This window comes from Thunnus thynnus, chromosome 5 (genome assembly GCF_963924715.1).
Source record: "Thunnus thynnus chromosome 5, fThuThy2.1, whole genome shotgun sequence".
Classification (NCBI taxonomy): Eukaryota; Metazoa; Chordata; class Actinopteri; order Scombriformes; family Scombridae; genus Thunnus; species Thunnus thynnus.
In genome coordinates, this window is record NC_089521.1 from 6,955,646 (window position 1) to 6,970,075 (window position 14,430).

The window sequence follows — 14,430 nt, forward strand, 5'->3', positions numbered from 1 at the left end:
GTCCTGCTGCTTAGTTGCTGATGGGGGGAACTGGAGTGTAAACGGAGCGTCTTTATACTCAGAGGAACATTTGCAGGCCATTCAAGCACAGTCACGCAACCCAGATTGGCTGCATCACCATTCATGTTGAATTTTTTAGTGTTTAGCTGAATATTTTATACCGACAAACTTTATTCACCCTCTGATGTTATGCTTTGTGTTTCACAATAGAGTTCAGTCATGTTGTGTGGTAGCTACACTCCTCATTGGCTGCTCTTCTTATATTTGCTTAGAATATCGTAGTCTCGATAAGCAAATAAACCTAATTGTGAGAGTTTAATTTAAAGGTATGTTTCAGTTTCGTAGGGTATTCATGACAGCTATTTTATGGGATATTCAGAAATCCTTAAAGCTGTATACATTTTTCTCTTCTTCTTTTGGCTACTTGGGGGCATCACAACAAGCTGTAAACACAATACTGACATATTACAAAAAGTTGTTTTTGCAAACTTACCTTTAACCTAACACATCCAACAAACAGAGCAACGCTAGAATTCATTCAGTTGTGTTTCTGTTGATCCGACCAATTTTAGGTCCAATATTTACTCTCCTTATAGCTCTGTTTTGGTTTGCACTAACTCCTAAAGGTAAAACCTTCTCTTTAGCTGCTAAATGCTCCACTATGTTCACCATCTAGTCTCTAGCTTTGTCTGCTGGGCAGGAAGCGTACAGTGGCTTTATCAGAGCTTTTTCACTGAAAACCACAGTTCCTGGAAACAGCGCTGATGAGAATGGTGAGACTGAACCAAAACAGCAAAGTCGCTGGGCATAAAACCAAAACAATGAGCTGAAAGAAGCTAAACTGCTCCAGAAAGCTCAGTAGAACTGCAGAGTCGGGTGAGGATTCTCTGTGGGTTTGTCACCATGACGACTAACTTTCCATTGTTTATATAGAATATTAATTAGTGCAGCTTTAAAATATCTTTTAGTATCAAATGGTGTATATTTAAGGTCTTGAACAGTATTAATGTCTAAAACAATGAGGCAGTTAAATGAGACTGTAGTATTTCTTTACATACAGTGATATGTCAAATCAGTTTTGGAAAATATAGCAGGCACACAAATATAAAGTCAATTACATATATTATGTATTTTGACCAGAGGATCTGAATGGGCCAGTATGTTAGTGTTTTTCATTTCATTTTATATTACATACACTGTTCACATACATTTCATGAAAATGAATATACAGTCCCAGTTTTCAAAGAATGTTTTTATCACATCTGTCCTTTATAGTCCCCGACATCTGTCCCCATTTATAGTTATTTATTTATAGTTTTATAACTTCCTTGGTTGGGTTCAGTCAGGATTTTATTGACTGTAAAATTAAATTAATCTCCAGACAGCTTTACAACTCTTAATTGTGGCCTCTTAATTCCTTTTTTGCAACAGTATGTGATAAATTAATCAGAGCTGGTTTTGTAATCTAATGTCTACCTATAACCTCTGTCAGATTCAGTTCATTGAACTGTAAGCATCTCCCATCATCCTCACAGCACGGGATGGCGTCCCACTAAGATGGTCCTTGTTTATTTCCATTTATAACCTCTAACAAACTCACACTCTCTCTCTCTCTCTTTCTCTCTCTCTACCTCTTGTCCTCTCATTACAGCGGATCGTAAGAGCTTCTGCACCATCCACAGTACAGGCTACCTGAAGAGCTGGCCGCCCACCAAGATGGGTCTCGATGAGGACAACGAGCCCGACAACGAGGGCTGCAACCTGAGCTGCCTGGTGGCCATCGGCCGGCTGCACCCGCACATCGTCCCCCAGCCCAGCATGGCAGACATCAGGGTGAAGCCCACAGAGTACGTCTCCCGGCACGCCATTGACGGCAAATTCGTCTTCGTTGACCAGAGGTGAGACACAGAAGCATTCAGCAGGGGTTTATCCTAGGTCAGAACGATCTTCTTCTGTACTTCGTTTGACCTTATCCACCTTGATTTATCTGACAGGAATATACATTTCAATATGTGCCGGGCACTAAGCAGATGTTGTAAACCACAAAAACCTTGATTTACCTCTTTTGTCATAGTGAAATCTGTAGTGTGTAAGGTTGTTCAAAAATGTCCAAAATGTTCCAAAGTGATCTTTTGAAAGTGCATGAATAGAGTTGCCACAAGTGGATCTGGCTTTATTTATGAGTACATTGAGTACATTCATTGACATTGAAAACCACCACTGCTTCTCGTCTCTGACACGTTTGAGACACATTTGACTCAAATCTAAAACTCTCAAAAAAGTCCAGTGAGCATGTCTTGAAATATTAATAAAAAATCACCACTGACACATTCAGGCAAAAGTCACGAACAGAAACTAGTTGATCCATCATCTGTCCTTCCTCTTGATGGAATGAAAACGTACTGTGAGTGTACAAATTGTGTGACTGTCCTTATTAACAGGTATTCCTTCTGCTTTCAGGTTTCACTCTTGTTAAAAATATTCTAAAAGGCTTCAGTGCAAAATGCAAATAAGAGAATCTTTTTATAAAATCAAGCAATAGAGCAGCTTTTTTACAAGCAGATCTTAACATCAGAGTAAAGAGAAAAATTCAAAGATGTCTAAATGACAGTGTCCTCATAAAGAGAAATTATTTTGCATACTTGATTGGAGAAACATTGTCTCAACAGGTCTTTTTGATACAAACCCAAATTTATCTTTACACAAACTGATTTTATGAATCTACAATCTAAAATCTACAAATATAGATGTATTTGTTAGCATTAAGTATTCTTTTTTTCTTTGGTATGACAGGTCAAAGCACATGATTCATGCATGGAACAGTTTCTCATAACAGCAGGGTTGCTAATTATTGGCTATTTATAAGGCTAGTGGAACTAGATAAACAAGGATGGTGGTTGGACTATTGGACATTCAGATAAAACTGCCTATCAAGCCAGTAGGGCCAGCCAATGTGTAGTGTAGCCTACACAGACATAATGTAGACATAATGTAGACATAAAGCCTGGTTAAACTGATGCTGCTGTTTGCTTGGATGGAAAAGTATTGAAAGGGAGGTTAAAGGTGCTAGAGCTGAAACAATGAATAGATTAAATGACAGAAAATGCATCTGCAACTATTTGAAAAACACAACCATGTAACCTGGTTGCTACACTACTGACCTCACACCCTGTACGCTGTTATTAGCTGGGGGCTACACACTCACCGCTCAAAAGATGACACCAAGAAACATCCCAAACACAGCAAAATAATAGAAAAATAAAAAAATACCAGCAGAGAGCAGAGTCTCTGTAGATAAATACACCACCACACACTTCTAGTGGGTCATCAGTGATGATTAAGAGGGATTATTTTTGTATGAGTCAATACATTGTTTTTTTTAGGAAAATCCTACATAGTATACCTTTTGAAGTCAACACATCCTAATATTGGACAATCTAGCTCTAGTTTTAATACTGGTCAAAGAAGAAGAAAGAACAGAATGACAGAAGTTGTTTTTGCTTCAGATCAGCATAATGAAAACCTCTTTGCTTCCTGCCTTCAGAGCCACAGCCATCCTAGCCTACCTGCCCCAGGAGCTGCTGGGAACCTCCTTCTATGAGTATTTCCACCAGGACGACATCGGCCACCTGGCAGAGTGCCACAGACAAGGTATCTGCTGAGGGACTGAAAAATAACTTAATGGAGTAAAAGATAGCTTAATGGAGAGGCGATTGAATGAAGCCAGTAATAAATGAGTCAGGCCTCTACGCTTTGTGTGTGCTTATAATATATTTACCCCATTTAACCGCTCTGCCCGCAGTGCTGCAGATGAGAGAGAAGATCACCACCAACTGTTACAAATTCAAGATCAAAGACGGCTCCTTCATCACGCTGAGGAGCCGATGGTTCAGCTTCATGAACCCCTGGACCAAGGAGGTGGAGTACATCGTCTCCACCAACACTGTCGTCTCGTAAGTACCAAGAAACAAACACAGGATGACAGAAACGCTTGGCTGCGAAGTACGAGAACATTTCCACATGTGTGTTCATGTCTCCAGGTGTCCCATGATGGAGGGATCAGACTACCCTCAATCCGCCGCCTCACCACAGAGTATGGACAGTGTTCTCACCTCAGAGGGTAAAACACTACTTAAAACTTCAAACCTACAACCACTGTCAGTCATCCCCCCACTGTGAATTATTTATTCATCACAAGGATTAAATTCTTCTTTTCCTGATTGCTGTCGATCAATAGGTGGAGGACGGCGGGCGCTGCAGACGGTGCCTGGCATCCCCGGTGGCACGAGAGCGGGAGCCGGCAAAATCGGGCGCATGATTGCAGAGGAAGTGATGGAGATCCAGAGGTGAGAGCAGATGAAATCTTCAAAACTTTTACTGGAAAATCCCTGTGGCCTCGTTTTTAGGTGTAGATGATGGTGATAGAAGTGACATAGAAACATGTTAAGGCATGATTATGGTATCAGAGCTCAGCTGTACATGCTTGTCTGACAAGAAAAGCCTGATATAGCGTGCAGGACTTCACTGCGTTACAACCACCGCTCTGTTATCAGCTGAATAATTAAAGAGACATGTATTGATTTTTACAGAATGACAGGTGTCAGCAGTTTCAGCTTCAGTGTGATTGGTTCAAGTGAACCAATCACAGCTTGTCCCACAGTCTCAGAGTTCAGTCCACTCGGTAAAGAGTCTGTTTTGTTTTCCGCACAACCCCAAACCAGTTCAGTTCAATCCAGTTTCACAAACATAAAAGAAAGACAACTCAAAAATCTGCTCCAGGTTTTACAGCTGATCTCCACAAAACAAAACAAAGACATAGCAAAGTAACACAGAACTTAAAATGAGCAGAGCAGAAACATCAGATATGTTGAACCACCGTGTTTTACTATATGTCTTTAAACGTTACAGTTAAGACTGAAAATGACAACAGAAATAAACAAGTTTGCCGATTTCACACATCTCTGCAATTCAAATCAGTCAGTCTACCCAGCAGTGACTGTTGTTGTTAGTGTGACGTCACAGTTATTTGGTCTATAGAAGGACCAGAAGTTCTTGTAAAATAGAACAGTGGAATATCTCCGGATCGTCATGGCAACACTGACGCATTCCAGTACAAGTCTTAAAAATAAGTTGCATGTAGGTCACATGTCTTAAGATCTGGATATTTGTAGAGCTTCTTCAAGTTTGAATTGAAAAATTGTGATTCAGTGCAGGTTTTTAGTTCACGTTGATGAAAAGGAAACGAAATCCGTAAGATGTGAAGATGTGAAGCACGTTTCAGAAGCACTGCAGCCATCTGTCTGTTTGTCTTTATCAGGATCCGAGGTTCTTCCCCCTCCAGCTGTGGTTCCAGCCCTCTGAACATCACCAGCACCCCTCCACCTGACACCTGCTCCCCAGGGGGCAAGAAGGTAACACACACACACACACACACACACACACCACACACCACACACACACACACACAGTTCATGTCTGAGGTTTGATAGCATTTTACCAAATCCACCTCCAGTGTCAAAACCACTTATTGAATCTGAAACTTTTCAGCTTGCAGAAAGCAAAATAACCAAACAGCCAAGTTTCATTATTCATTCAACTAATATAGTACTTTACTATTATCAGGTTGTCATTTTAACTGGTGAAAGTGATGATCAGTGTTGATGCAGACCGGTAGCTTCAGTCCTCCATCTGTGTCCACACAGGATGTGTTCAGGCACAGTACTGAGTATAGGTCACTTGTGTTTTGGCAGCGCTCAGAGACTAACACTCAATCACTGTAGTTGTGCATGTAAAACCAAAGAAAATAGACTTAAAGCCTAAAAATAATACACTGCAGTCTGTGATTATATGAGTAAGCAACGAGTGAAATGTGAACCGTTATGCAACTTGTGTAGACAGTTGAAAAAAACAAAACAAAGCGTGTTTCCGCTCTGTCACATAGGCGTGAAATGGACGAGTGAAAAAGCAGCTGAAATGCTTCCTGTGAAGACACAGCGCATACATTAAACGCCTTCTAACACTGACGCTTTGTTCATAATCACTCCCTATTTACCTTGCAGTGCGTGTGAAATGTATGCACTATATAGTGTTCTCAAACCATCATTAAGTGTGTCAGTAAGGTGTTGGGCCACCACATGCCGACAGAACAATGTACCTCAGCCTTGATTCTACAAGTCTATGAAACTATACTGGAGGGATGAACACAAGTCTTCCAGAAGATATTCCCTCATTTGGTGTTTTGATGATGGTGGTGTAGAATGCTGTCTAACACCTCGGTCCAAAATCTCCCGTAGGTGTTTATTGATGTCACTGCAGTGCAGATGTCACTTTAGTCAATGTTCTTCTTGAAACAGCAGCCAGTTAAACAGTCTTTGTGACCCAAGCTCCTGCCAATCGTTCCCCAACTATGAACCCTCTTTCAAAGTCATCTAGATATTTTCCTCTTGCCATCTTGATACAAAATCAGAATCATCTGGGCCTGCTCAATATTCCTATACATGTCACAAAGCATGGTTATATTTCTCCACTCATTTATTCAGATTTTTCCTTGAATTTGTCACCTGTTTGTATGTTTACTACACTCTACTAACAGTCCCACAAGGCAACGTGTTAAATATTCTATTTCTATCATCTATATTATGTGTATTATCTAGTAATAGATTCTTATTACATTATATATGGCTCATATACAGTATTTACATGTCACTGCTATATATTTAAATGTACGTTTATTGGATTTATTATTACTACTCATATTCATTCCTATATCTATATTCTGCATAGTACATACACCTGTTTCAGTATGTCATGAGTTCAGGCTTTTAGAGTTGCACTACTAGACTATTTTTACATGTGTATATATTTGCACAAATCATATATATGATCTGAGGTATTGTGTATTTTATTTCTTTTAATTTATTGTTTTATGTCCTATTAATAAAGTCTTAAATCATTGAAAGTATCATTTTAAATAAAATAGATTGTGGTTCCTTCACGCCTGACAGCAACACTTCTTTCCCATGAGCCTTCAGTGTCTGCTCTTTGTTGACAAATAAAGACATTTGAGGAGCGAACGGGAACATTTTCAGCTCAGACTGAAACCGATCAGTCCTCACAGTAAACTGATCCGTGTATATGTGTGTGTGTCACGTCTGTTCAGATTCAAAACGGAGGGACACCCGAGCTGCCGAGCACAGGGATCATTCCTGGACCTGATTCTGTAGGCTACCCCTACTCCAACCAGTCCATCATGAGTGAGTCAAACACACACTAAACACTCTTTCTGACTAGCTTTATTTGGCTGTTTTCTCTGTGACTTTGGCCTAAATCTCCTTCTTCTCCTCTCGTCCAGGCGACAACTCCCACCTGAGTATAGACATCATGGAAGAGCCCGGTTCCAGCAGCCCCAGCAACGACGAGGCAGCCATGGCGGTTATCATGTCCCTGCTGGAGGCGGACGCTGGCCTGGGCGGCCCAGTCGACTTCAGCGACCTGCCCTGGCCTTTGTGAGGAAGCTGGAAGGGAAGAAGCAGAGAGAGAGAGATAGAGAGAAAGAGAGAGAGAGACTCCCTCCAGAGGCACTGATGGAGAGAGTTCAGTCAGGATGAATTCTAGCTGCCAGTTTCCTGCACTCTGTAGACAACTACATTGCAAAAAATATCCATCTTAACAAATCTTTCCTCAAGTTCAGAGTCCTAAAAGTACTACAAACAAGAGAAGATAGTCATGAGTTCTGTTTCATGAAGGTTTTAAAGGTAGAGTCAGTCAACAAACTGCCTTCACACTTCACTAAACGCGACATAAACAGACTCAGAGCTTAAAAAGACACAGGGGGGCTCAGTGAGACTGTCTGGGATTCAGTGTGGATTGATAGATTTAATAAAACGGAAGCGTATCTGTTCTGTGAGAAAACACTTCCCATGTGAATTGGCCACAGCCTCCCTCTCTCTCCAGTCCTCCAGACTGTCATGACTGTCAGCTGCTCTGATGACTTCCTCCTGTCCTGCATATGAGCACGAATGCCCCCTGCTGATTGGCTGGAATAGTTAGTTTCCCATCTACAGAGCCAGGGGCTGTGAATGAACAGCACGCACACACACAGAACAGACAGTTAGCGGACTGTGAGGAGATATTCACTGAATTTAACAAAAAGCGTATTGAACAATCTTTCTCCAGAATCACTGACTCTACCTTTATTTTAAAAGAAAAAAGTTGAAATGACGTATTAAGATGATTATTTTTTGCAATGTTAGTCGCCTGAAGACGAGACGTTCCCTTACATTGCCACGGTGAGAGACCATTATGCTAAAAACAGTCCAGCAAATGGAATCAGGATTGCGGTGCTAGCGTCTCTGCTGATCGACTGAACTCTGTCTAACAATGGCTCTGGGCCCTGTCACGCCACGTCAACAGCCAACCCAGAACCAACGCAGGACTCCTGAAACGTTCAGTGGTTTGTGACTCTGACGGGGGGGTGGGAGGGGGGGGAGGGAGGTGGAGGAGTCTCTGTGAGTAGGATGTGGCGCGCTTGCCCACCCCACCCCCACCAGCCCCCCACCACCCCCCCCCCCCCGAAACGGCCATTATAGCCACGTGATCTCCAACATGGGAAACAAACTCACAACGGTAATCCTCTGGAGATTTGCTCGGAAGATACTTAAGGGTCCCTTACTCCCAAAAATTCCACATGCAGGTGTATTTCAGTTCATTTTAAGAAGAGGAAAGCCACCTAGCTGCTGTTTCCATGAATTATCATGAACTTTTTCTCCAAGTTGCTCCCAAGTTTTGAAAACACAACTGATCCTGCCTACAACAACATGAAGTACTTCTAAGAATTAAGTTATGATGATGCATTGTAAAGCTATCCAGAAATAATACTCGTAAAGAAAGGTCTTGCTGCTTTGTAGAGGTCTTCATGAACTTCCTCCCTAAGCCCAGTGTGCATAAATAAGTCAGACCCAATCACAGTAGATGAGAGGATAATCGGACCTGGGCCCGCATTTATCAAACCTCTAAGGATTACATTAAAGAATGCAGTAAAGAGCAAACATGTGAGCAAAGAAGTGAAGACAAATTCATCAGGTGACTCACAGTGAAGCGTAGCAGTAACCTTTCAGAGCAGAGTGATCACATGATTGATCAAATGTTTGCTCAGAGCAAAAATAGCAAATCAGGCACAAGAATTTACTCAACATTTGCTCATTATTTATTCTTTAAAAAGACATTTTCTCACATTATTTGCAAAAATATAAATGATTTCATTCATTTTATATGTTTGAAATCTTTAATATCTCCAGTATCAATTCACACATGATATGAACAACAATCTCATATATTTATTGTATAGAAATATATAAATAAGAATGAAATACATCAGAGAAAACACGACGACAAGTGCAGGAGAAGAAGAAGAAGAAGAAGAAGAAGATGATGATGCATGGAAGTGATAGCTGTATCAGCTTTAGTCTTCACTTGTGATGAATGTAGAAGAAGTAATGTAACATGCAGTCAGATGTATGGTTGAAGATAACAGAAGCTGCAAATAGTGAACTAGAAGTATTGTTCTGAATGACACATTAATCTCTGTGACAGTCACTACTAAATGTGCCTTTGTTTCTGTCCTGCAGTCATCTAGAATCTACTCTTAACTCATCCAGCTCTCTTAAATTTAAGAACGTTTTTAAACCCAGTTTTAAAACTGTTTTTACTTTGCTTGTCCACTTAAGTGCAAAATTAGCCTTTTTAGCAGCGGTTTGATGAATGCGGGTCCTTGAGAGAGAACACCAGCATGGCAGCAGCATGATGTTCCAGCAGCGAACAGGCCGCTGTGCTCCAAAACAACAGCACTACACAACGTTCTTCCCACAACTCACTGCTCAGCCCCCCCCCTTCCCCCTCAAAAAATATATTTTCTTCTTCTTATATGCACCATGACCCAGTTAGACTGAGTAGAATGTGCACACAGAGCGACTCAGGGTCCCTGGTCGCGTCTCGGTTACTAGAAATTGACCCATGAAGCCCTCTGCTGCTTTGTTCTCATGCACAGTTTAGCTGCAGCGAGTCCTCCAGGGAACAGCTGGAGCGACGCTCTGACGACTGTTACAACAGCGAATCAGATGATAACAGAGAAAAACAGGTTGAGTCGAGTCCGGTGGGAGCAGCAGCTCAGTGTGCAGGTGTGTCTTCATGGCTGTTAACGGCGCACTCGATGTCTCTCCAAACATTTTCCAGTCTCAGAAGAGAGCAGTATGACTGCAAAACCCGGGACAATTCAAGTGCTCCTTGAAGAGGAACTGTTCTTCACTGCCGTTTACATGCTGCTTTCTGCAGGCTAACTAGCATCGGCCCGCTAACATGAAAACCTTGGTGGTCTGGTTCACAGGGTCTCCACCTGCTCATCTTTTCCCCCAAAACCCACATGAAGCACTTAGAGTTGGACTGTGTTCTGGGTCCTCGCTCACTAAACTATATTTCCTCAACAGGAGAGCTGACTCTGGATCAGTGCTCTGATTCAGCACAAAGTATTTCTTTGCCTTTGTGATGAGAATATTTAAAAACTGACCTGTAACATGGGTTGGGTCAGTACCTGGGCTTGAATTTAGCCCCCTAAAAATAGGAACAGGCCCCTGTCTAACTTGTTTGACTGGAGTGGGAGAAGTAAAAAAAATAAAAAATACCTCTGATTAATTCTACTGTAAAAATGACAGATTTTACAGTATGTGGATTTTTTTAAAATCCTGCAGTTACCCTCGAATTTGGTCCGTTTAGCACTTAATGATGATTCAGATTTACTGTGGCTACACGTAACTGTCAATGCAAACTACCTTGTTAGCAGAGAGGGCTATAATGTACACGGGGGCGAGTATAGAAACAGATAAATGCCCTAGAGATGGAAAACGACAGTAATCCAGCAGAGCAGGACTTTGTAACGGGGATAGAGCTAATCCACATTCTCTGATCATGTCCTGTGACAGTTCACAGGGTCAGGAGGGACGGCCACGAGCATCTGAATGGAATTCTTCATTTCAGTGTCCGTTTTTTCCCTCCATGATAATGAATATCCTCTACATGACCTCTTCACCTCGCCAGCTCGCTGCTGCTCAAAGAGCTTTTGTTGGGAGAGTTTGATTAGAGGTGGACGTGTCGGGAGGAGGCTCACTGTCTGCCTGTATGGAAAAAAAATGATGTGGAACTTTTTGAATATATTCTAAGTGAGGTATTCCAGGAAAGAACACAACCTAAGAAATATATTTAACATTTTTATATGTTGTCTCAATTATATTCAAAATAATGATTTTTGTGTGAGTCCCAGGAAGACTAGTAATCATTCTGTGGAGGAGAATAAGGATCCAAATAAAAAATAAATATTGAAATTGAAGGGAAAAAAATTTGAGATTTACATTGCATTTCTGAAATGCACTTGAAAAAGGTCAGCAATGCTTTTCGGAAGCAAGAAACACTATTAAACATCCCAAATTATAGCAGAAATGTATTTCAGATTAACATCATTTATAGTTATTGTTTAAAAAAAGGAAGTGGTCAACTTTCATGTGTGTTTATGTGTCTGAAATACACACTGCATTGTAAATGCAACAGTAGCCCCAGTTTGTGCCTCTCATGTATTATCATTACATACCAGTCACACAGCTAAACATCCATTTTTTTCTGAAAGATAAACACCAGGAAATGAAAATATTTTTTAAACAAAACTTAAAAACTAGAAGCTTCAGTCTCATCTAACCATCTGGATCATTTTTCTTTCCATTTTGATTAAAAAATATATATATAAAAATGTAACTCCCTCCTCTAACTGCAACTTTCTGAATTCCGGCTAGCTCGACTGAACTCTTTGCTCATTTCGTGCAACACAAGAAAAATGGGCTCAGTCGGGGAAAAGCTGATGTCTGATGATTTAGCAACATTTGTGGAGTTGTTTGCTTTTGTTGTCACGTCATACTGTTAATCTAATGTGATCAGAGCACGTCCACACAGTCCTGATATTTGACTTCTTGAGTGTTCAACTCTTAAATAACGACTAAGGATGTTTTTTTTTCCCAACTTTAAATTTGATTGTTGCTCATTTAGTCATTATTATTTAATGTCATAAAACAATACGTGGGATTTGAAAGCATGTTTTTGGGGGCTTTAATACAGACAAGTAACAGATAAAACAAAAAATTGAAAGAATTATTGTTCATGTTTTATGGTTGATGTTATTAGAGTATCTGTGGAATTTGGAAACCGTCAGGGATTTGTCTTTCAGAAAAACGAACGTTTAACTCTGAGACTTGAAAGTGTTTTTGATACATGAGAGGCACAAATTAAGCCAATATCAGTCAAACATGTTTTCTTTCCATATGGGCAGCAAGTTATCAGCTGTCTTGATATCAACCTGTTGTGGCTGAACATTCGGCAGCCCCTTTAAAACGAGATCCTGTTCAATGGGGATGCAGAATGGTGCGAGTCAGAGAGACAACAGCTCCTGTGCCGCACATCTGTATAAATCCCCAGTCAGTGCACACAGCTGGACTGAAACCAGACTGTTCACATTAAAACACCTGCCGAGTTCAGGCTCCGCCCCTCATCGTCGTCCTCCTCCAATCAGGCGGCAGCTGGCGAGGTCCCCTCTGTATCTGTTCTAGTGGTTTTCTGTTTCAATGTTTTTACGCTACACACTACAATAAAGTGTTTCCCCTTGTTGATATACCCCTCCCCACCTGACAATAATGTATCAAATCTTTAAATATTATCATGTTAAGAGTATACTTTATGCAAATATATATGAGTATGATGAGTGTATTGTATGTATCAGCAGTGAAATATTTTTAAAATAAAATTATTTGTTTCTGTCATGGTGGAGTGGATCTGTCAGTATATCGTGCTGCCATTTATATGCTTTTCCCTGTTTTTTCCTTATTTTTCCATTCATATATAAATCTACTCCACACAATGTTTTTCTCAGAGGGTGAAGGTCTTCTCTTTCTCTGCCTTACACCTGATCTGCTCCTCCAGCCAATCAGAGCAGCCCGGTGGTATTTTTATATGATGTTGCCATCCAGCTGCAGGAGCTGAAGGCAACGATGGCTCTGCTGCACATCCACAAGTCTCTGTATTAAGCAGACACCTGACTGGAGGTCAGTGATGACACGCTACACAGCAACATGTCTGTGCATCCACACAGATCATCTACAAAGGTCTCTTAGTTCCTGGAAGATTAAAAAATCCTTTTTATAGTTTATAGGTTCTGATATTTCTGATAGATTATGTTTTGACCTTCATATAATATTTAAAGAAATTGAGGATGGGGATAAAATATGAGGTACAAAAATCAAGTTTTTGTAATGCAGCTTCTCTGAAAGCTTATTTATGGTTTGATTTTGTGGCCTAAAAACTAATTTAAAGCATGAGCATATACTTTGAACTCATGCATTAAATAATCATAGTCACAGTGGAAGCAGCTGATGCATATTTAATCTCTAATCTCAATATCTGAGTCTCCAGCCATTGAACATTTCTTTCATCCGGTGCCAAAGATTCCAAAAAAAAAAAAACCCCACCCCTGGTTTAAAAGTCAAAAATCTAAGTTTCCTCCTCTGCTTCTGCTTCTTGATGAGGAGGAACCTGATTCTATCTGCGTATATTAATACACAGATATAGCTGAACTTTATTGTCAGTCATAGAATATGAAATTTAAGCGCCGGTGTCCCTGCTCTCTAAACTCACAGGAATGTCATGATGTGATGACACAGCAGTAATGTGTGTAACGCTGCACCTGCTGGGATGCAAAATATCTGCGATATGATTCGTAGCCAGAGCTGAGTCACTCCACTCAGATAAGATCAGCCGGGTGTATACACCCACACACACACACACACACCAGCCATTTTACTACGAATCACTGCTCCAAGATGTGTGATCAGTACCAAGACTTCCATCAGAGTGATGCCTGATAAACTACAAGCTGTCACTGTTGAAAGGAGAAATGTAACATCTGGCACACGTTTCAGTTAATTTAGGATTTCAAATTAAAATAAATGGAAGGAAAACATTTTCTGTCAGGTCATCTGTGCTCACTTCCTTCAACACAGTTCTAACCTCAATACCTTTTTGATACAAATTGAAAAGTGTCAAATTACTGAACGCTGAGTCTTCTTTACTTAAGTAATCTGTCATTAAAATCATAATTTTGCAAATGTTGGTCTATATTTCTCATTCTTTAAGGTATTTAAAAGCTTTTTAGGTAACATCTCAGTGTGTATTCAGAACATTTTAAATGATCTTCATTCTTGCTGTAGTGTTTAGTAATAAATGAGCGGAGCAAACATCTGTATCTGCACCAAGCAACAGAATAAAAGACGCGGCAGATAAACTGTCTGTATGGAAACTAGTCAGACAACAGTTTTGCATCAATAACTAAAGCATCACTATAGT

At 40.5% G+C, this 14,430-nt stretch overlaps 1 protein-coding gene across 1 annotated transcript in view; it reads left to right on the forward strand.

Annotated features, from left to right (window-relative positions):
- The window catches only part of LOC137182595 (basic helix-loop-helix ARNT-like protein 1), a 40,218-nt gene extending 27,367 nt beyond the window's left edge, over window positions 1-12,851 (forward strand). Inside the window, exons 13-20 of the mRNA XM_067588920.1 lie at window positions 1,652-1,898; window positions 3,545-3,651; window positions 3,803-3,953; window positions 4,041-4,120; window positions 4,238-4,346; window positions 5,318-5,411; window positions 7,160-7,253; window positions 7,352-12,851. Of these exons, the coding sequence (XP_067445021.1) occupies window positions 1,652-1,898; window positions 3,545-3,651; window positions 3,803-3,953; window positions 4,041-4,120; window positions 4,238-4,346; window positions 5,318-5,411; window positions 7,160-7,253; window positions 7,352-7,509 (1,040 nt within the window). The 3' untranslated portion in view covers window positions 7,510-12,851. The remainder of the gene's footprint in view (window positions 1-1,651; window positions 1,899-3,544; window positions 3,652-3,802; window positions 3,954-4,040; window positions 4,121-4,237; window positions 4,347-5,317; window positions 5,412-7,159; window positions 7,254-7,351) is intronic.
- The last annotated feature ends 1,579 nt before the right edge of the window (window positions 12,852-14,430 follow it).